The 23,974-nt window shown below is 40.0% G+C and overlaps 1 protein-coding gene across 3 annotated transcripts in view; it reads right to left on the bottom strand.

Annotated features, from left to right (window-relative positions):
* The window catches only part of PXDN (peroxidasin), a 75,662-nt gene that overhangs the window by 42,072 nt on the left and 9,616 nt on the right, over positions 1-23,974 (bottom strand). The window contains exons 2-4 of one of the 3 annotated variants that reach the window (XM_087702787.1): positions 8,032-8,103; positions 6,618-6,689; positions 640-711 (exon numbers count right to left, since the gene is read on the bottom strand). In XM_087702787.1, the coding sequence (XP_087558913.1) occupies positions 640-711; positions 6,618-6,689; positions 8,032-8,103 (216 nt within the window). The other 2 variants (XM_087702788.1, XM_087702789.1) reach the window with 2 other exon arrangements.

The raw sequence follows: 23,974 nt of genomic DNA, 5'->3' as shown, positions 1-23,974 counted from the left end.
AATGTGGAATCAAGTCCTTTTAATGAACTTTGTGTGCAAACTGCTATTCCTATTACCTGTGACTATCTTGAGGTAGGAAGATAATATTGTTGGCCTGCTTTTTTTCTAAGCCAACTATTTGCAATATTATAATTGAATCTAAAAATTACAGGGTATAATTATCTTTTCAACACAAGTTCCTACTCCCTCGATATCCAGAAACAGTTCAACCATTTGAAAGACTAATGGAATAAGCCGAATACGTAAGCCGTAGAGAGTGGAGTATTTGTCTGGATTTTGCTCATTTATGTATGTATTCTCTATGCTCTATTTATCAAAACTATAAATTGTTTGTAGAAATAGGAGCCCTAATTCTTATGCACAAATATTTATGTTTGGTGCTGAAATTATGCTTGCCTTTGGAAACTGCCACATGATTGTCTTGAAGTAGAAATAATATATCAAATAAAACGTAAACACAGAAATGACATACTTGACAAATATGCTTTTCTGCATGCCAGGGATTGCAACCACGCTGGACCATAAACCCATTCCGTGCAATCATGCAAGAAGGCATGCAGACAGGAAATGCTGGGAAACGTGCGCTTTTTCTCTGAGGCAACCAAACAGATGACAGCACAGGAGAGAAAAGGCACTTACAGTTGTTCTAGAGAGGCAAGTCCTTTAAATGCTTGCCTGTCAATTGACTGGATTTCATTCTTGTACAAATAGCTGAAACAAGAAATAATCAGTAATATTAGTATACACAAACAAGTGTTACATTAATGTGTGAAGGAATTAAGTTGAAATGTGAGGACAGTTTTTCAAATACACAATGGAAAGCAACAAAACGAGACATGTATACACAACAGAACATTTTTCATTTGAGAGTGTTGGTCAGAAGCTTTAGGGTACAAACAGAACACTGTGCTGGACTTCAAATGTAGTCACCAAGTAGCTTTCACTTCTACTTGAGAAGGCAGCTTCAGAACAGGCCTGGGAACCATCTTGACACAGAACTAAGATAATGACGACTTAAGCTTCCATCCGTGTGATTACGAATTCATAGCACTAAGGTAATTTATGTCCATCTCTTGTAATCATGATTCTAGTACTACTCAATATGGAGAACGAATTTTCCCTGAACTAATTGTTTCTCTTCAAAACATTAATAATTTGAAAAGCTTAAATAAATACATTATCAGATATGTAGCATAACAACTCTATCAAAATAATTAACTTTTAATCTTAAAAGTTAAAGAAATTGCAGATCAAAAAATGTCATTGGGCAGAATTTAGGAAGTCGACTAAAAATGTAACTGTACAAGAGTTTGATTATTAATAGAGTACAACTTTACCATAGGAGTGGCAAGAAAACCTCTGACATGATATAAGATATGATAATACAAATGAAAAATAAATAGATATCACAAGAAGCACAGTGAAAACAGTTAACGGTGGGCACAATCACAACCCCTTTGTATTTATTAACTAGACTGATTGTTCAATCATATCAATAAAATAATTTAAAGATAACTTAATGCTAAATAAATCTAGCAGCAGAGTAGTTTCCAGAAATGAAAGATTTGTTTGTTATCAAGTCTAGCTTCTTTATTGTTTTAAAGCATGTTGGTAATTACGCTTGGGGTGGGGTTTTTTCGTAGAATTGTAAAAAAATTTCTTTCCTGCTCACAGAATATTAAACAACTGTGATAGGATTAAAATATTTCGATCTCAAAATAGTCAATTACATACTGAAGCTGTTCTTCTGTCTGAAAAACTCAATTCCAAGTTTATATAAATACATTTATCTAAAAGATGCATTACAGTGTTTTATGACTTTTACAGACTATAGCATTTTCCTAAGTATTAGTACCATCAGGACAATGATATTAATATTCTATTTAGAAGAAAATCAGCAGTCAAGGGGAATGGCTGGAGAGGTAGAAATTCTATTCAGCTTCTGGAAAGCAAAACAGATTAAACAGAGATTTTTATCATAATATATGTGTTAATAAGTTGTCTAATATCACTATCACACCTAATGTTTTATGAATAGCAACTGTTATTATATAACATTATATACTTTATGGATTTCATTTCCCTATAATGTTATTATTCATTAATCTGCAACTTGAAAAACTCTTTCTTTCTCAGGTTAACAAATGAAAAATCTGAGAAAATGGGCTATAAACCAAGAAAGATTAGAAATGCATTTTCTGGTATTTAAAATATTTTTGTACACTTTTGTATTTTCAATTCAATCAATTTAATTCAAATCTCCTGCTGGAAACCAGGTTCAGATACACTGTAGAAATAGATGAATTTTCAGGAAAGAAAAGGAATATTTAGAAACAAGAATAAAAACATTTATATTATTGCCATATTGGATTTAAATTTTTGAAAACTTATTCTAAAGGAAAATTCTACTATATGCAGTTTAAAAAACATTATGCCATTTCTTTTAATTATGATAATTTGATTGTAATCTTGTATCTAAGATTCAGCATTTAAATAGTTAAAAATACCAATTAACTAAACAAGTATTGTGCAATACTTCTAAAGATTCTAGGGATCTTTCCCTAGCTCTCTACAAGTTTTTAGAACTTAACAACTTTGTGACATGAATTTTATGTCACGTATCTTATATACAGATATGTAAAGACTGCTATCCTATCCCCCCCAATAATATCTTCTACAGACTAAATACACCTCCATTCTTTACTTGTTCTTCATAAACTCTCATCAACTTGACAGACTTCCACTTTGAATGGAAGGGGATCTCCTGGTTGATCAGGTGATTTCAAGGTCCCCTTCAACTCTGTTATTCTGAAATGGGATGCCCAGAACTGGCTACTGCATTCTACAGTAAGTGGAGTCTGAATGGAACAACTACTTCCTATGATGGGGAAAGAGGCTCTTATGCGTATGGGACAGCTGCATCATGTTACTAGCTCTTATTTAACTTACAGTCTTACAAGGACATCCGGATCTCTTTCTATACCCTGACAAACTTTGTTTTCCCCATTCTCCACTTACGTCTTCTATTTTTACTAACCAGGTAACACAACGGGATATTTCTCCTTGTTAAATTCGATCATATTCTTTTCAGTCTAATGTTGTACATCTACATTTAAATTTTCTCTCCTCTGAAGTATTAGCCACCACTCCTAGCTTTGCAACTGTATTAACTCTGCAGATTTGATAGCAGAGTTCCAAACTCGCTAAGTAATTTATAAAAGTATGGAACTGAAGGGTGCCCAGACAGAGCCATATGGTACTTCACTTGATATTTCTCTCCAAGATGCTGCTGATCTATTACTATTCTATGGAAGAGGTTATTGAACCAATTGTGAAATTATCTAGCCAATTTACCATTACACAGTTTCTTTGGTCAATCGGTAATTCACTTCTTACTATATTTTCTTACAAAAATATAAACTAGGTACAGTAATAGGAGTGGATACACGAGTGGAGTCCCAAGGGCCATTTTATTCCAATTAATGTTCTACAGAAATGGACTTGAAGCACCCCAATGAAGAGATGTGGTCATCTGCTTCTAAGAGATGGCACAGAAAGTATGATACATTGTTATCAACACAATCAGATGTTGAAAAAGAAAAAAAAGTACTCATTTTGAATATCCTTTGTAAATGCACGTATATTCAGAACCATATCCATGATAGTACACCAAGTCACATCAGAGTAAGAAAGTACATTTGTAAGAAAATAAAAGGAACAGGAAATAATAATTGCTATATAATTCTATGCATTTGCCATAGAGTACCATACGAGACAGAAGATTAGTATTATACTTTCCAAGGTCAGATTACCAATTTCTGCAATGAGAAAGCATGATAAACACAAGAGATTTCCATTATTCTGTTGAAAATATAGAGGAGCTAGTAAATTTCTCATTTGATCTGCTAACAAATTCACCTTTTTGCAGGTAGGCTAATAAACCAGAAGATCAGCTATCACAAAATTTCTTTCGCTAATATGGAATAATTGGTTGGAAAGGAGTGGAGACTTTTGTCTGAAGTGAACATTTCACCTTAAGATTTAGGATATTAAGAAAATAAAAAGCTGAGATATTAATGATTTTTTCCTAGTCCAACAGATATAAGTACCGTATTTTCACGACCATAAGCCGCACTAAAAATCCTAAATTTTGATCCAAAATCGGCAGTGCGGCTTATAACCCGGTGCGCTTTATATGTGGAAAAAGATCTCCCAGCTGCTTTGCTCCTCGCGACTGCAATAGATGTCCAGAGGCGGCTTTTGGGGCTGGTGGGGATTGGATTTCCGGCTCGGTGGCCCCTGTCGCTTCTGGACGTCTGTTGCGGTTGTGGGGAGCCGAGGAGAGTGTGGGGGGGAGCGCGCGGCGGTTCTTGGCGCTCCGGGAGGCGGGAGAGGCGCGCGGTTTGGTTTCTCCTCCCTGGGCGTCGCGGCGGCGGCCCCGGGCGCGCCGATCCCCGTGTTTTTCGCATCGGGGCATGCTCTTGCAGCACGCCCCAATGCGAAAAACACAGAGATCGGGCGACATCCAGGGAGGAGAAATCAAACCGCGCGCCTCTCCCGCCTCCCGGAGCGCCAAGAACCGTCGCGCGCTCCCCTCCACACTCTCCTTGGCTCCCCACAACGTCCAGAAGCGACAGGGGCCACCGAGCCGGAAATCCAATCCCCACCAGCCCCAAAAGCCGCTTCTGGACATCTGTGGCTCCCGGCGCTCCAGGAAGCACCGAAAGCAGCTGGGAGAGGCGCGCGGCTTGGTTTCTCCTCCCTGGACGCCGCAGCAGCAGCCCCAAACTCACCGATCCCAGTGCCTTTCGCATCGGGGCGCGCTGCAAGAGCATGCCCCGATGCGAAAAACACAGAGATCGGTGAGCCCGGGGCCGCCGCTGCGACGTCCAGGGAGGAGAAACCAAGCCGCGCGCCCCTCCCAGCCGCCCTCGGCGCCCCCCGGAGCGCCAAGAACCCTCGTGCCGCTCCTCGCGATGTCCAGAAGCGTCGGGAAATGTGCGGCTTATAACCCGGTGCGCTTTATATGTGGAAAAAGTTAAAAAAATTAACGTTAATTGATACTGCGGCTTTTAATCCGGTGCGGCTTTTGGTCGTGAAAATACGGTATTCAAGGAGAATGAAATTCAAGATAAATGGAAGTTTATTTAAAATGTGGAACTGCAAGCTATCCAGACAAATGTGATACAGGTAACAAAATCAGTGTGTCTGTGTAAGGAGGTTATTAACCAGCTCATATTTAAACAAGCCACCTTTGAAAATAGAAGGAAGAGTAGATTATAGACAAATGATGCAGACAGGTTACCAAAATTGTAGGGAAAGAATTAACAGGAAAAATCCTGAAAATCTTGCTCAGGCCACCACAGAAGTATTCAGGTTCTGAGAGGGTTAATCAGCAGAAATAGCACATTGGAACCCATCTTCTTTGTACAGGACAGCATTCCTATTTTCCTGGGGAGGGGGCTGAGCAATCTTCGAATTCGCAAAAGCTCCTTCACCCAGCCATGCATTTAATTTAAGCATACTAATTCCAGGATTTCTCCTTTAGTCATAAATCGAGCTTCCTTCTCCTTTTCCCATGCTCTAACTTCTGCTGAATACTTGGAAACCTGCGTTTACTAGTTTTTATATAACCATAGACAAGAACTTTTATGAAGGCCTTTCATTTCTGAAGAATCTACTTCCCACAGACACATCCATCCAACTGATTCATTCCCAACTCTCCCATGTTGAGCAGGGAGATCTAACGGGAAGTTTTATCCAATTTACTGCTTACTCCTTTCTTAGGGTCCCTCATCATGCAAATAATTTTATTTACATTCAAATGTAAGATTCATTTTTTTTCATATATTCTGGCCATGGAGCCGATGTCTAATTTTTGTCTTTGCAATGGTATCATTGAAGGAGAATAAACTACTCTCACACCCTAACTTAAAAACCATAAATGGAAAACTCAGAAACTCACATAACATAGTTTGGGGTTGCTATGATATCATGCTAACATTAATATTAATATATACACTTAGCTATTACTTTTTACTACAATGTAAATTAAGCCTTTACGATGCTTTGAAAATGCTATGCTACAAACATTATTTTAAGGCCTTAAGAAATAATCCTAAATACTAATCTTTATTAATAGAAAAATCCGCAGAAAAATTAAGAAACGTCTATAGTAATCCTAGCCCTTTTTTGTCATCTAAAGCTCTTTGGGGTTTTCACACTGTTTAATTGGCCTGTGGAAATTCTGAGGTGCATTTTGCTTTTGTGAAGATTTGGGTCAACTTCTTCCTTGAAGCTAATTCACAAAACAGCATAGATGGTTCGACTAAAAGTGAAGAGGAATTGCTTTGCAAACCATCCTCAGCACCTCAATAAGTTTCAAAAGCCAAGAGACTTCTGGATGTACACAGCTCTTACACAGAGCTTGGGAAAACATTTAGAAGTGCTAAGAAGAGGTTGCCATCTCTAGTACTTCTGGCTACAGCAAAGACTAAGAGGAAGCTTGAAAGAAACCAAAGAATCCTTCATTAAGCAAACAATAGTCAACCTGCACAGACCCAGTGCACAAAAAACGTTTTGTATCAACATATCTCTGAGAATATGTTTGCACTTACAGATATTTTAGATTTTCAAGGTCCTCAAATGCTCCAGTTGGTATTCTTTTAATATGATTATTGTTGAGGAGTCTAGGATAGAAAACAAAAAGAGGCATTTTTTTCCACTGAAGAACTGTAATAATTAATTACAAAATAACAATAACAGGATTTTCTTAAAATGATGGATTGAAAAAAATAAATATGGACCAGATGCTTTATTCCAAAATATCAATCTCGACACCTCTTTTTCAGAAAGATAACTAGAGTAGATGCAACATTCGAAGTATGCTGTTACATTCAATGGCAAAATTACTACTATTGCTCTCTGAATATTATCATCATCTGATGGGAATATTGGAAAATTGAAAAGCTTGCTCACTTTATTAGTAACCATTTGGTTGGATTAATTTAAATATGCTTTCTATTTTGGCCATGGTGATTTCTATTAATATTGCTTACTGTGGCTGAAATAGTTGCTGGCCCAACAAATCTGGAGGACACCGGAGAGGGAAAGCTGAAATAATATCTATCAATACTGTAGTCCTCGACTTATGGCCACAATTGAGCCCAAGATTTCTGTTGCTAAGTGAGACATCTGTTGAGTGAGTTTTGCCCCATTGTATGACCTTTCTTGCCACAGCTGTTAAGTGAATCATTGCAGTTGTTAAATCAGTTAACATCATTGTTAAGTGAATCTGGTATTTCTCATTGACTTTGCTTGTCAGAAGTTTACAAAATGTCATCACATGACCCCCCCCCCCCAAAAGACCCTGCAACCCTCATGAATCTGAGTCAGATGCCAAGTGTCCGAATGTTGGTCACGAGACCCTGGGGATGCTGCAATGGCTGTAAGTGTGAAAAATTGTCATAACTCACTTTTTTCAATGTCATTGTAACTTTGAATAGTTACTAAATGAATTTTGGAAGGTGAGGATTACCTGTACTATGAATTAGATGAGCAAGTTCTGATACGTCTTTATGGAACTAACAATAGGAATGAGAATATAAACTATTTCTGCTATCTTTAGAAAAGCCTATGTGGAAACACTACATTAATATTTTCAAAAATTAAAAATATTTAGGTAAAAGTGCTAAGAGATTGATAGATTATGGTGGATCCCTAGGATATCTGTTGGTGGACCAGTGGCTGTCAATTCTTTTACATGATTGCAAATTAGATAAATTTATATGGAAGTCAACAAAAATTACAGACGGCCAGATTTCTTATGCTCTTCCATGTGGATTACACAAAACACTGATTAAATTTAAAATCTTTAAAACTCTAGTCAGAAATCTATGGAAAGGAAAACTTATTGTACGTTGAAACAAGTGTTACAAGTCTTAATGAGACAAAATACAAATGGAGATACAATTAAAAATGATTAACAGCTTACAAAAGCAAAAAAAAAGTTGTAAGAAGAATAAAACTTACAATGTGTTCAAATTTTTAAGCCTTCTAAATGCACCAGGTTGGATTTCTTTAATTCGATTGAACCGAAGATCTCTGTTAGGGAAAGGAGAAAAAAATTCCTTGATTACTGTCATATCTTTTATGGTTAACATTTCAACAAGTTGAAAATAAACACTGGGTAATAACTGTATTACATCCTTTTCGATGGCATTTCTCTCTAATTAAAGCCAAAGGGGGGGGGGAGTGTGATATGACAAAAAAAATTATATCTGGAATTCCAGATTATTCTATTTTTCTTCCGTATGCCCTGTTCCAAAACAAAACAAAAAAAAATGGAAGAAACAAAGTTAAGAATTACATTTAATTATTTACAAAATTTATATTCCCCCCTGCCCCATCTCACTATCCAAACTGACTCTGGGCAGCTTACAATGGCATAAAAACATAAAGATAAAAAATTAAAAGCATTAAAATTAACCATTAAAATAAAGGTTGAGAAACTAGATCACAGACAGTAAGCGGGTGGGTTTTTGTCTCGTACTCAACCAACTAGCATAGCAATCCATCATCCAGGCCCCAAGTCACTGGCACAGCCTGGTTTTAAGGACTTTCCAGAAGGCTGGAAAGGACTCACACCTCTGGCTGCAAGATTTCCCAGAGGGCAGGAGCCATGGCAGACCAAGCTCTTCTCCTCAAGCCCCATAACTCAATTCCTTGACTGGATGGAAGGGGCCAAACCCAGTGGGGCAAGACCATTCCTCAAATTACCTAGTCCAATTGCACAAAAGGTTCTCTAATAACCAACACCTTGCATTGGTCCAGGAAACAAACAGCAACCAGTGCAGCTCATATAACATTGGTGTTAAATGCACCACCCCAGAAGCCTCCAGAAGCATCGGCACAGCTGCACTCTGTATACCAGCTGTGGCTTCAAGGATAGCCCCATGCAGAGTTCCTTACAATAATCCAACAAGAGGTGACCAAAACATGAATGACTAAGTGCAGGGCCTCATGACCTAGGAAATGGCGCAACTGACACACAACACAAAATGAAGTGAAGGCTCTCCTGGACATGACTGCCACCTGCTCTTTGAGTAGGAGTTGTGAGGAACCCCAGGGAGTGCAGCAACCCTATCAAAGACCAAAGGGGATAAACTCCATGGATCCACAACCACTCCATCTTCCCACGGCTCAAGCTGAGGCCTGTTGGGATTAGGGTTAGACATCCTCCCCCCAAGCCTCCAGGCACAGCGAAAAGGCAGCTACCGCAACACTTGAATCACCTGGGACGGAGATGCGGAGTTGATGGTAGCTCATTCTGTGTTGTCATATGACCTCACCTAGTGGCTTCATGTAGATGTTAAAAATGAGCAAAAGGACTGAGCCCTGTGGTTCATTACAAAGCAGCAGTCATGGGGTGGACTCCTTGCTCCCTAAATGTACTAACTGGGACTAGCCTCCGAGAAAGGAGCCAAACCCGCACAAAACTGCCCATCCAGTCCCAAATCTTACAGCTGGCCCCAACAGATATCAAAAACTACCAAGAGTTCAACAAGGACTAAGAAGGATGCACTGCCCCTCCCCCACTCTTCCCAGAGTTTATCTACCAAAGATGTTTTTTCCCCCCCTACAGCCTGGCCTGAAACCTGACTGAAAAGGTTCCAGATAATCTATTTCATCCTGGGTCCTCTGGTGCTGCAACGCAACCATATTTTCCATCACCTTTTTTCACCCTACATGAAATGAATAAGTATTTTTTAGACATTGCTATCAGTGTAAGAGTAACAATAAATATCAATAAACAAATGTTTCTTTTGACAAGAAAATCTGGAATGCACCAACATGTTTTCCAGATAATGGTATCTCCAAATCCTGGAAATAATCAGGGATCTTATCTCCCCTCCCCCCCCCCCCCCCCGTACATTCTTTGTTCTTCCAATAAAGAAAATGCCTGGAGGACAAACTTATTTCCATCTGTATGCCAAGGGTCAGGCATGATGCATAATCGCTTATTTTAGTTATTCTTCAATTCCTGGCAATTTCAGGACAGAAGCAATCCAGAATATGTTACTAACTTCACTCAGAGCAAATTTTAAGACAAGCACTTATAGCATTTATTACTTCAAAGGGGATTGAGTCCAGGATATTTCTTTCAAGAGTCACCGTAGCATGAAAAAAAAAAAAACTTCCTTCAAAAGAAAAGAGCAAAATCTCTGTACAGAACTGAAATTAAAGGAAGGTCTTTAAGGGGTTTTAAAGATAAGCTCTTGGTACCTATCCAATGTACTATCACGTTAATAAGATTTGTTGAGAAAGGCCAGTTTAATCTACAACAGGGCTGTTAAACTTGCAGTCCGCGGGGCAGATGTATCGTGCGCTGGCCACACCCACCCCTGGTTTAGGGAAGGGGGGGAAAGTCTCAATACGTCAAGTGATGCCACCATGACGATGTGAGTTTGACACCCCTGATCTACACTATATCCTGGTTACAAACACAAACTCTTCCCTCTTTAACCTTCTTTATTTCTCATATTAGCTTCATAAAATGACAGTTATACCCAAACCTTATTTGGAAGAAAATAGTCAATGAATACATCTCTCAAAATTTATCCTTAAAAAAAAAAAGGTTTATACTGCATTACCCGGGAAAGGAAACAACGCTTTTATCTTCATTCCCAGAGGAATACCATTTCTATATCAATTTAATCTTGAGCTAGAAATTTTACAGAAGGCTGGGATTTTGCAATGCATTACTGTGCAGCCTCTCGCTTCTCTTCCTGCTTTAAATCAAAAATAAATTGCAGCACGTGGACAAAACCCTCTCAAACTTTCTAAGCTGGGCAGAATGCCCTGCGGCAATGGAACAGCATACCTGGAGGACAGAGCAAGGCAGAACATTGCCACATGCAGACCAGGGGTGGGCTTCAAAAAGTTTAGCAAGGGATTCTCTGCTGGGTTGCTGCGTGGGCGTGGCCATGTTGGGCACCTCCTGCACCATGGTAGGGGGTGTTTTTCCCCTCCCTGGGCTCTGGACGCTTTCCTCAAGCCTCTGGGAGGGCGAAGATGGGCTCCGGAGTCCCTCTGAGGGGTGGAAAGAGGCCCGTTTCTGGCCTTCCTGATAGCCCTTTTTTTGCCCTCCCCAGGGCCTCCGCACACGCCCTCCACTTACCTGCATCCAAAACGGGCTATGTGGGGACTCCTGGGAGGGGAGGGGCAGGATGGGTGGGGCCAGCCAGGAGTGGGATTTGGGGGTTCAGCGAATGGCACAGAATCTTAGCTAGAGGTTCTCCCAAACCCCTGCGAACCCCCAGCAGCCCCCCCCCCCTGATGCAGACTAAAAACACCAAGAATGCACAAAGCCAAACAAATTCAGGTTTTGATCCTCATTTGAAAGATGCCATAAGTACCTGTAGCACTGCAGGATTACAGGTAGCAATTCCTCCAGCCCTACCTGCAGATGCCAGGGATTCAACTTGAGACCCTCTGTGTCAGAGGTGTGTGCTTTACTAACGTGTGATGCCTCTCCAAGATACGTCAACACTATATTCAGCTCAGCCCGTTTGCCTGACTGCAAAATAGCCCTGTGGAGTACGGTACTTTTAACTTAAAGGAAAGAAGGTGCTTTGGGAAGTGTGTGGGCAACTCCTTCAACCAATTCCTCCTCTTCTCCCTCCCCTCTGTACTACAGTCACGGGAGGCCCTTGTCCGGTCCTAGGAAAAATCAGCAGCTGTTTAAAGAAGCGGCTGACAGGTATTACTCCAATTGTTTCCCTTTGAATCTGAAGCATGTGGAAGAAGCCCAGCTGTCTAATCTCAGTTTCCTCCGCAGGAAATAGACGTTACGGTTGAATCAGAGCCGTCCTCCTCAAGACGGTGCCTTCCTGATGTATGACTCCACCTTCCAGAATTCACCAGAATAACGTGATCCTTCTTGAGGTTACTAAGAACTGAAATCTGCAGGTTGTCCAAATTAGGAAAGGCTGCATGAAGGGTTGTGCGCAGCTCTGTCTGTTGTATGTCACCAGACTGAAATGTTCCCCCTCCCAGCTGCAGGATACAAAAGACCTATGACTAAGTTTGCAATTCCTACTCTTAAAAGCCATCTGTTTTCCCTTCTCTTTCCTTCTTCATGCTGTAGCATCTTCAGCCATTTCTCCTGCTTCCTGTCCTAAAGAGAGGATCCTGTGTTCAGGGGAAGGAGGGCTGAGTCAATGAGAAGGAAAACCCAGCAGTAGCTCTTGAACACAGCTCTAGCGTCACATTCAATGCCCTCACTGCTTCCTGTGCAGAATTTAATTGTGTTTTCTGGTCTGGGAGTGAATAAAGATTGATTGATTTGATGATGATGACGGATTGAATGGTGAAATGAAGGAGGTGGAAGTCAATAAGGAAGATGCTATAATAAAGATCTTGATGATTAGAGATAGCGTCCCATTCCTACATTATAATAAGATACAAGGTGCTAAATCATAAAAGTTGACAAACCCAATTTGAATACATGTGCTTCTTTTGTCTCTGCCTTTCCCACTTTACAGCAGGCAGCCAACCTTATTTCCCAAAATAAAGGGAATAAAGGCTCTTTCAGGACTGACGGTCCCGTAATTCTTCCTCATGGGGTTCTCTTCAGCTCACAGCTCTGGGGATTCCTGACAGCAAACTGCAAATTTTTAAAATAATAATATTTAAATAATTTAAATAATATGTAATAGAAAATTATCTCGACTTTCCACTGCATTTAATTAAAGATACTTCAACGATTATCAGTTATCAGAACCAGACAACAACATTTTACACAGAGGCTGGGAACATATATTCCACTCAGAAGTCTTAGACGTGAAATACAGGTGGTCCTCAACTTACAACAGTTCATTTAGTCCCCAAAGTTACAATGGCACTGAAAAATGTGACTTATCACCGTTTTCAGAGTTACGACCTTTGCAGCATCCCTATGTTCATGTGACCAAAATTCAGAAGCTTGACAACAGACTCCTACAGTCCCAGTGTCCCAAGGTCACATGATCCCATTTTGCAACCTTCTGACAAGCAAACTCAATGGGGAAACCAGATTCACTTAACAACCAGATTACTAACTTATCAACTGCAGTGATTCACTTAACAACTGTGCTAAGAAAGGTCATAAGATGGGGCAAAACTCAATTAACAAATCTCTCCAGAGATGGGTTGATACCGGTTCGCACCGGTTTGGGCAAACCGGCAGTGGAAATTGGGCCTGGGTTGCCAAACCCGCAGAGACGGCAGGCTGGCCATGCCCCCAAGCTGGTTCCCTGGTCCCTGCTGCCATTGCCGGCTTGTTTTTTAGTCATTTTTTGATATCCCTTCAAAAAATTTCCTCCCAACATAAATTTAACAAGTATTAAATCTATGCATGCACACAAACATGCTTTCCCCAAATGTTTATTTGCTCAAATGTCCCCAAATTAATTCTTCATAACAAGGCAGAACAAATTAGGACTGCAATTCATTCTAAGAATATCTATCCAGCCAATATTTTCATTATTCTCTTTTTTCATGCTGCTGAATTATTCTTTAATACAGTATGATTTTAGCATTTCTAACTACTTTGGTTACTTTGGCACTCATCAGTCAAAATGGCTGGTGTTCAATGCCTAAAAACTGTGCTACACAACTGTAAAGCTGAGGGCATTTTTGACATTCATCTCTTTTCGTAAGAAATAAGAAGAAGACGCTATCACTATCACCATCTCTTAATCAAAACAAGCTATTTAAACATGCCAATCCCCCCTATATCAAAAAATGCCAATTTGTCAATCCCTCTCTCTCACATAAACCAAATATTTTTAGCTGGAAAAATTCAAAACTGTATCCTAAAATAATAACACTGCAAGTTTCAAGGGTTAGGTTATATTAACTACTGTATATTATATACATTAACTATAGTGATATTGTATCTTACAGCATAGCAGTGGTGGGTTTCAAATTTTTTTAGAACTTTTTCTATAGGTGTGGCCTGTTTTGGGGGAGTGGCTTGGCAGTCATGTGACCGGGTGGGAGTGGCTTGGTGAGCATGTGACAGGGTGGGAGTGGCCTGGCAGGGTGGGCGTGGCCAACTTGTAAAATGTGGTGAAACTCACTTAACAATGCTCTTGCTTAGCAACCAAAATGTTGGCTCAGAGACTCTGGCATTTGAAGCACGCAAGTCTTAAAGCTGTCAAGTACCAAAACTCTTCCACCCCTAACCCTTTAGAAAAAACCCCCAGGGGTGTTCAAACTTGACAGCTTTAAGACTTGTGGACTTCAACTACCATAAGTTCCTCCTCCGGTCAGGTTAGCTGAGGAACTCTGGCATTTGAAGTGTGCAGGACTTAAAGCTGTCAAGTTACCAGACCCTTGCACCACTAACCCTTTACAACCTCCCTCCCCCAAAACCTAAAACTTTATTTAAAACATTTTGCACCCCGGGAAAGTTGGAACGGCACACCAGCCACACAGCACCTCCATTGACTTTGAAGTCTTTCTCTCATACTGCCAAAACCCCTTGGCGTTCTCCACCTGCCCTCGCCCCTTCAACCTCCCATCCGTGGCGGATATGCGGTGGTCCTCCTGGAGGGGCAGCCAAGGGGAACTTTCCCCTACCCCCCGCATAGCACACAGGCTGAGGAAAGTGAGAGGGGAGATTTTCCGCTTCTCAGCCCCAAATAAAGTGGCAGTGAGGAAGAAGTCTCTGGTGGCTGCAGTGCAGCAACAGCAGAAGTGGTTGGGTGGCTGAAACACAATCCCGGGGAGTCAGTTCCAGGCTACAGGCAGAAAGTCCAGCTGTGGACTTCAACTCCCAGAATTCCTCCTTCCCTCGCTCAGCTGCTATTGCTGGGGTGCCGCCAGGATTTTCCCTCCCCCTCCAGAGAGCCCATGCCGAAAGAGAGGAGGGGGCGGGCAGTTTAGTGGCTCGCCTTTTCTGCTCATTCGGACGGGCGAAGAAAGAAAGGAGGCATGTGATAGCCGAGGGTGAAGGTGATCCCCTTTGCCCTCGGTAGTGAAATATATTCCTGGTGGGCAAATGATGCTGCCTCTCTGATGTCGATTGAGCCTGTAGCTGCCTGTGGCTCTTTTACTCGGGTGCAAAACTGCCTCCTCTGATGTAACTCTTTTGCTCAGATGGGGCTAACCAGGAAAAGGGGCTATGAGGACATTGAGTGGGGGTGTGTGGCTGAGGGTGGGGGGTCACGGTGATTGGTGATGGTGGGTGGGTGTCATCTGGGTGGAGTTGTGGGTGGAGCTGGGTGGGGTAATGGTATATATGCATGGGTGATGGTGTTAACTTGGTGAGAACTGACTTGGATTTGATTACCTTTGTCATTTAGTTCTGGTAATCACGTAGTTTGTTAGATAGAGATAAAAGTTTTTCAGCAAACAAACTGAATCTCTGTTTGAGTGCAACGTGAACGCCGGAATGTGACAATGGCATGCTAAATTTCACCAACTGGTTCAGGATACTGGTGCGTCCTCGCTGAAACCCACCCCTGCAGCACAGCCTTCCTAGGAAGAAAGATTAAATAATCTGCCATTTGTGGGAGTGAATGAAAGAAAAAACAACTAAAAATAATGTCAACATGAAAAAAGGGTTTTTTTCCCCTCCTTCCAATGTACTCACTATGTCTTCGCTGTGTTTCTGCAGTGAATGATAAAAGATCTCCAGCTCCCAGACAGCGAGTCTACATTGCTTATGTCCGCTTATTCTTTTATTCAAGGACAGTGTGGCAGGAAATGAAAAACAGACATGAGGATAGTAAAAAACAAGACTCGGAACAGTGCATGTAAAACCAGAGAAAGAAAGTTATACAACCAAGTCAACGTAACTACATGATGTCAGTATGCTAGATTTGGTGAGCTACTTTGAAAGTATTTGTTAAAGTATAGTTTTAAATAATGTTAACAAGACTTAAAGTTTATAATACATACACACACACACAGACACACACAAACAAACACATTTTAAAGACCAGTAACTTAAATAACTTAGAATGCTCCATTTTGGTTAAATGTCAAGTCAGGTCTTCATAGGCCGGCATAAATTGTTTTGTGCCAATGTGGATGGATAATGTTGTGTATACCTAGAGTTTGATACCTTTGAGTGGTACTTTGAGTACTCTCTGAGCTTCCTTGTTTTCTTGCAGACATTTCATTACCAAAACTAGGTAGCCTCATCAGTGCTAGTAGTTTCCTTACTAGTACTAGTTTGGGTAATGAAACACCTGCAAGAACACAAAACAAGCTCAGAGAGCAGCACCAAGGGCCCCTCAGGGAACCTTGAGCTACAGATATTCTCCTTGATTTGATATCTTTACAGCTTCTTTACCAACTATGGTAGAACTTGCATTCTGCATTTGAAAATACAGACCTTTCTGGTGGTCTGAAAATTTCAGCCAGTATTCTACCAGCTCAGACATTTGGTTTTACCTTTTTCCTAGGCCTAGTTCATATATCCAAGTTTTTCCCCCCATTAAAGCAACCTTCTTCAGTCCTTGAATCGCACTACTTCTGATTCGTAACACAAGCAACTTTGATTACTGTCAATATATTCATCAAGAAAGGTCTACTTAACCCTGGTTGCGTTGTAATTCTGGTTTCTCAACCTGTGTTCAGTTTATTTCATTTATTCCTTCTAAAAGTTTGTTTTAGCATATTACTCTACTACTTTCAAGAAACTTCATGCAATATTTGCAGATTAAATTTTCCAGCAATTGGAAATGTTATTAAATTTATGGACGTGAGTTTTTGTGGCTTCACACAAAAATACAGTAATGCAATAGGGAGGCCCATATAATGTGGTAGCCCTTAACCAACCTTGGCTGCTCTCAAATACTAAATAAGAGTCAGCCCTGGTTAATAGTTGGAGGGAAGACTGGCTAAGTCAGAGATGGAGAACTATGACCATCACAGCTGGCTCAGAAATTCTGGGAGTTCCCAAGTCATAAAAGGGCCATTGCTCCCCACCCCCCCCCTGGCCTAGGTCTTCCAAGGCTACTGAATCAGTCAATAATCACTCAGAGAGGATGGCAATAATATACCACTTCTGCAATGCTGCTAAGAAAACAGGACAGATGTAGTCATTAACAGGAACAGACCTGCACTCAAGGGTGCCTTTAGCTTTTATCTAAAACATAATTTAGAACTCTTCTAGCAAATAAATCTTTAAGACATAACAAGCATTTGTGTGATGTTAATTCAGCTTTCACCTGCTTCTTAGCTTCCCTGTTCTTAACAATCCTCTCCAATTCCAAGCAAAGCATCACAAGACGGAAGTTCCACAATCATTCTGGGTGGGAGGGAGACGCCTAAAAGAAGGGCTTAACAAACAAGACCTAGGAATTCTTCTGAGAGAGGAATTTTTAGGGCTTCAAGAGGCCAGATGTTCTGACCCGGCATCCTTATGCTCCTTACATTCCTGTTCCCAAGTGTCCTTCCTCTTATTTTGCTTCACTGATTGCAGAGTTATTTCCCTTTCACAATAACAAGGAACAGTCTTGCTTCTCCCACATATCCAACATAGGTATGCAAGACTTTCTCACCTATAGACATTTCCCTACAATAACTTGAATGTAAAATATTCTTTTACCACAAGAATTCTACATACAAATATTCCCTCTGTCAGTAGCATTGATGCTTCAATTTATTTTATTCCAACTTAATTTTAAGAAAAATTAAATTAGAAAAAAAAGCTATATAGGCTAGGTCAGTGGTCTTCAACCTTTGCAACCTTAAGACTTGTGGACTTCAACTCCCAGAGTTCCTCAGCCAGCTTTGCTGGCTGAGGAACTCTGGGAGTTGAAGTCCACAGGTCTTAAAGTTGCCAAGGTTGGAGACCACTGGGCTAGGTGATTCATTATTGGATCACACATAAATCTCACAAAATAAAATTAACAAAAATTAAAAAAAAGGATTCTGGTCAACAATGCACCAAATGCTGAAGGGAAGGGAGAAGAACATAATTCTTGTCAACAGAATTTCTTTTTTTAACCGTTATGGAAACAGGACACAGGTGCAGAAACAAATATAGGCCTATAAAAATTGAGGCAGCATAGATTTGGTGCATAGGAGAAACATTGCCAATACTGTAATCCTAAAGCACCACATCAGCATTTGCCAAGAGAGTTTAGGTGTAGTCTACAACTAATTTGTTTGTTTGTTTGTCTGTTCATTAATTCATTTCTAAACTATTGCACAAAAGTTGTCAATAAAGGAAATTTGGAGAATATTTAGTTGGCTCCTTTTAAACATTTATATTCCACTTTTTGGCATAGGCAGTCAATACTAAATAATGAACAAACAACATGTTTGTAGAATTCAAAGTCTTCAGATTACCATTAAATACTACTAACATTCTGGGCATTTTAAAGAAATTATGAAGCTAGTCAATGACATAATTTCTAAAGGTTCCACAATGTAAAAGCTATATCACAAGGAGTCTGTAGTTAAAACTGCCCTGTTTAGCCACCATTTGAAGTTACAAACGAAAAAAAAAATGCTGAAAAATAACTTTGCAACTGGTGCTGGCATTTATGGTCATGTAATTGATATCCGGACTTCCCAATCAGGAGGCATTTATAACTGTTCCAGTGTCCCATGTTCACATGTTCATCTGAATGCTTCACAGATGGCTTCTGCCAAGGAGAGTCAATAAAGACAGTAAAATCACAAGTTGCACTCAGATGACGATGTCTCAATAGTCCAGTTATCCCTTTAATGACCGTGACAGTTTAATGACCATGACGGTGTATGTCACTATCTCCTGTTGTCTCACTTAACTGTTGTGTCATTTACTGTTGTCGGTTCTAATTGAGATTGTTAAGTGAGGAATACCTGTACTTGTTCCTAGAAGTCCCAGAAATTATAATGAAAGGGACATTATAGCAGAGCCATGGCAGCACAGAAAGATGTTTGTACTGCAGTAGAGATTATTATGTCACAGCAACCGGCCTAGCTGGGTTGATATGAAATTAAATAAGTGTAGATCAACTTGGGACATTACCAGGAAATCCCAAATGCCTAGCCTGCAAAGTTGAAAAATATGTCAGAAGAAGGCAATTAGAAACCATTTCCATATTGTTGCCAAAAAGATCATATAACTCTCTACATATAGACCCCAAAAACAAAACTTAGTTTGCGGGAGGACTTTACTTTTTATTCTTTTAGTAATTCCATGGAACCCAAGCTGCACAACACAAAAGAGCTAATATCCCATAACCAGCTGCAAATAAAGTTGTTCCATTATATAGACAGCTGTGTTGTTTCTTCAGACACAAAGCAAGTTTCCCTCATCTGGGTCCCTCCAGATATTTTGTATCAGTGTCATCACCAACTGATGCCCATAGCTAATTAAGAGGAAAACGCAAGGACAAAAATAAATTTTATCTAGCCCAAGTATGCATCATCTGGAAACAGATATCCCCAAGAAAAGTTTCCACATCAATGTAATTTCTAACCTCTGAATATGTGAAATAAAGCTGGGTACCACCCAAACTTAAGTTGTCAAGCATTGGAGTCCCGAAAGAATCAAATAGAGTAGATTTAATCTCCTTCCTATATTCAAATTGGGAACCAAAGGGAGAATACATTAATCAGTGTAGCATTTCTCTCTCTTTCTCATGCATAAAAACATAACGTGTTTCTCTTGCACACATAACATGAACCATGAGTAATTATAATCACTAACATCTGTCAGGAATATCTACTCACAACTATTTATTTTTCACTAACCTCAGGACCAAGAATCTTTGTCAGTCTAGCATTGTCTGATCTATCTAGCTAGGAGGAGATTTTACACTGAGCAAAAGACCACTATTTTTTTTTTTTGAAAAGTCAGAGTCACAAACATACTTTCTCTGCAGCTACTGTTGATTTTGCCTGATATCAAAAACTCCCGATTCATCTAAGAAGTTCTCCTGCAGAGCCTGAGGACAATCTTCTTCCATTGTTCCTCCTGTCTGACATTTTGGGTAGCTCTGGATTCTGCAGAAAGGCAGCAAGATTAGCACAAACCTCCAGTAATCTTGCATGTATTATCCATACTTTTATTAGATTATGTACCTCAAGTACTCGGGAAAGTAGAAAGTTCTGACCATTTGAAAATATAATAATGCCTTCATCTTTTTCACTGGACTTTCGCAATCAAGTGCTCCCATATTTTTATTTTTTGAAGAAAGTCTATAGGATCGCTAGGAATTGAAAATGACTTTTTGGCACACAGTCAAACAATAATCCATCAATCCATTCATTCATTCATCTGCCCACTCACCCATTAAATAATTTATTTAATTATAATGATAATCAAAAGACTCTTGGTGGACTACAATTTCATCAAATTATAAAATCAATCAAAATAAGAAATAAATGCAATAGTCAAGAGAGTTCTTCCACGGTACATAACGTTCTCTATAAAAGACAAACAGACATCGCCAGTAGGTGAAGAAATATAGTTATTTTAGTTCCAGAATTTAAAGAAAGCAGTCAAAATCTTTATAGAAGTGTTAGTAATTCTCAATTTTATATCATTATTATTAAATTATCATCTGAAGTGATGTGTTTAGCCTTAACAGAGCGTCTCCTTTGTTGAAGAAGAGTAACAGGGAGTACATTCGCTTTGTATCTTCTCGTGAGGTGGATAAATATTTTTTTTTAAAAATCAAGATAAGCCCTTTTCTTATTTCCACGACAGCATTTTGCTGTGGTAAACTTTAAGGAAAATGCTCAGCTATTTAAAAAATCAAGAACGTTCATCACTGCCTTATATAAAAAGCTTCAAATCATTTTAATGTATTATTAACATAAACGTGGCTAGTCTATCTAAAGATATTATTAAAGGTGGCTGGAGCGTCATTTAATTGGAGCATGTTGGTGGAATCTACTGTAGCTCAAAGTTCCCTCGTTTGAAATATCCCACTTCCATTAGAATTGTGAGGAATGAGCAATTCAGTGCTACACAAAGGCTCTTCTTTCTCATCCGTTTCTCAACCTGCCAGAATTTTCTCCCCCAGGAAAAAGCCAGGGGGAAAATATGACTCCTGCAAATTCCACCGCTCTCTCCCTGCCATTTCCAAGATTGTTTTCTTAGTCTCGTATACGTTTGCTAACAGCCTGAGCCTATTAATCCACTGTGCCTGAGTGCAAATTAGAACAAGCAACTCAACAATACAACTTGTGTCCTGGCAACGATTAAGGAGGTCAAAAACAGATGCAAACATTTGTATTCTAAAATTAGAATTAAATGCAAATATACAAGTTGCTAATTTTGTGGAATAGAAGAATACTTCATATATCAGAATGATGCAGCTGTTTCACCAGACATAAACTTTAAAGCTGATTGAATGGTTGTTACAGAAAAAGAAAAGTGGAAGATAAAATTAAAGTTTCTGGCTATGAAGAAAACAAAACTCGAGTGCAGAACTGTGAAATGCATATATATATATATATATCTACAGGACCAAAGTGAGTTATCTCTAACATCAGGTATTCAGTTCACTTCAGTTCAAATGATATTGTTCCACATTCTCTGGAAGTCAAACATGTCACTCTCTTTGAAAGAAGGGCGGGGGGAGGGGGAAGACATCAGATACTGCAATATTAAAAATCAAATGAGCAAACATTTCAACTCACTCCAAGACATTTTACATAGGAATATAAAGATGCCATTCTCATTCAAAGGAATTTGGAGGGAGTTCATCCCTTACGGTTCTACCATTTAAGCCTTAAATTTTGAAAATGTTTCTTAGCATGCAATATATTAATTGATTTAGCAGGCCAGGATATATAACAATTAAAAAGGAGCTAGTATCCTCTATACGAGCTCCTATTGCTGTTTTTAAAATAGCTTCCATCCTCCATAAGCGATACAGGGGATGGTGAAAAATAGGAAGAGGGGAAGTATCATCTGGAACGGTGGTATCAACTGTGCGACTATGTTCCAATGGTCTTCTGAACATTATTTTGTCTTGTGAAAGTTAAGAAAAAAGTTTAAAGTCAGGAAACAGGAAGTGATAAACACCCCCCCCCCCCCAATTTCGTTCAGGCAGCTGGGGAGTTTTAAAAAAAACGACTCACACATAACACACCAAACACCCTGGGTTGCATGCTGACAACATACGAAAACTGAATATCCTGACTAGAAGAACGGATGGCTGGGTTTCCCCACGTTATGCCAGCACAGCCTTCATGTATTTGATAAAGTGAAGTAGAGTTCTTAAAAATTAGTATCATGATAAACATTTTAGTCCTTAAGGTGCAGGAGGCACCAGCTATTTATTAGTTTAGTTTATTAGTTTATACTTTATTTGTATGCCGCCTTTTTCCCTGGGGGGACTCAGGGCGGCTCACAATTGGAGGGAGGGGAAAGACAGACAAGTTACAAACATAGAACCATACATCATTAAAAACACAACAGTCATACCATTTGAGTGGGGTTACAAATCACTAGCCCCAGGCCTGTTGGAACAGCCAGCTTTTAAGGGCTTTGCGGAAGGCCTGGAGGGTGGTGAGGGTGCGAATCCCCACGGGGAGTTCGTTCCAGAGGGTCGGAGCAGCCACCGAGAAGGCTCTCCTCCGCGTGGTGGCCAGTCGACATAACATTTATGTTAAAAATGCAAAGTTTTCTTCTTCTGAGTTATAATATCTGCCGAGCTGGGGCTGTGCTGCTTGGTTCACTGCCAGAAGTCAAACTCTGTGCTGCTGTTATAGTGTTACATCCACACTTGTTAAGATGCCCTTCCTACAACCGGGGCTCTTCAAGTAAACCAAGCCTCACAGCACAAACTAAGCCAAAATGACAGCAGAGTCTCCAGCTTATATGAAGTTTTCTAATGGATTTCAAAGGAAGCAGCCTGGGGGAAATAGGAAGCAGAGCAGGAGAAAGGATTGGGATAGGAGAGGTTTCCTTCGTCACTCTTGGAATAATTGTTCCCAAATAAATGCTAGAATCCCCAGGAGTTGAAATCCCACAAATCTTGAAAGAAGAATTAGAGAGAAAATAGGCATTGGGGGGTGGGGGGTGGGCAGGGTTTCCAACTGTCTATAGCAGTCTTTCTCAACCTTGGCAACTTGAAGAGGTCTGGACTTCAAGTCCCAGAATTCCCCAGCCAGCGAATGCTGGCTGGGGAATTCTGGGACTTGAAGTCCGGACCTCTTCAAGTTGCCAAGGTTGAGAAAGACTGGTCTATTATGATTGAGAGTAATCCAGATCATGGTTGTTCCCAAAGTGCTTTTTCAAAAGGCATCTTGACTTTCTCTGTTTTTCCTTGAAGATGTTTCGCTGCTCATCCTAGAGGCTCCTTCAGAACATCTCCAAGCATTTTGGATTCATTTTGAACTTCTTCATGATTGAAAGTCTACTTCAAACTGAGCTTAGCTCTGATGATTTCATGGAGACAAATCGTAGTCTTGGCGACAAAACTTAAGTGGTTTACTATAGTTTCATATATTTTTTTTCCATTTCCCAGTCCGGTTTCCCATTCAAGTAGTGATCAGGTCTCACCTTGTTAAATTTTCCCCAAGTGGACCACGTTTAGCCAGGGGCTGCTGCTCACTTGAATTGCACTGATGCTTCATGAAGAGACGATTCCCTCAAGCACACTTGGTTCAACTTGCTTACAAAATACATGTAGTTCTTGACTTACAACATTTCCTTTAGTGACCACTCAAAGTTACAATGGCACTGGAGAGAGAGACGTACGACAGTTTTTCAGAGTCACCGCCTTTGCAGCATCCCCACAGTCATGTGATCAAAATTCACATGTCAGGCAACTAATATTTATGATGGTTGCAGTGTCCCTGCGTCACGTGATCCCCTTTTGCAACCTTTTGACAAGCAAAGTCAACGGGGAAGCCAGATTCATTTAACAACTGGGTTACTAACTTAACAACTGCAGTGATTCACTTAACAACTGAGGCAAGAAAAGACATAAAATGGGGCAAAACTCACTTACATAAATTTTGG

The sequence above is a fragment of the Thamnophis sirtalis genome, unplaced genomic scaffold, assembly GCF_051295495.1.
Source record: "Thamnophis sirtalis isolate CommonGarterSnake01/CBP01778 unplaced genomic scaffold, rThaSir2_p1.2 scaffold_16, whole genome shotgun sequence".
In the NCBI taxonomy this organism is placed as follows: domain Eukaryota; kingdom Metazoa; phylum Chordata; class Lepidosauria; order Squamata; family Natricidae; genus Thamnophis; species Thamnophis sirtalis.
This window is presented reverse-complemented; position numbering and strand designations above follow the sequence as displayed.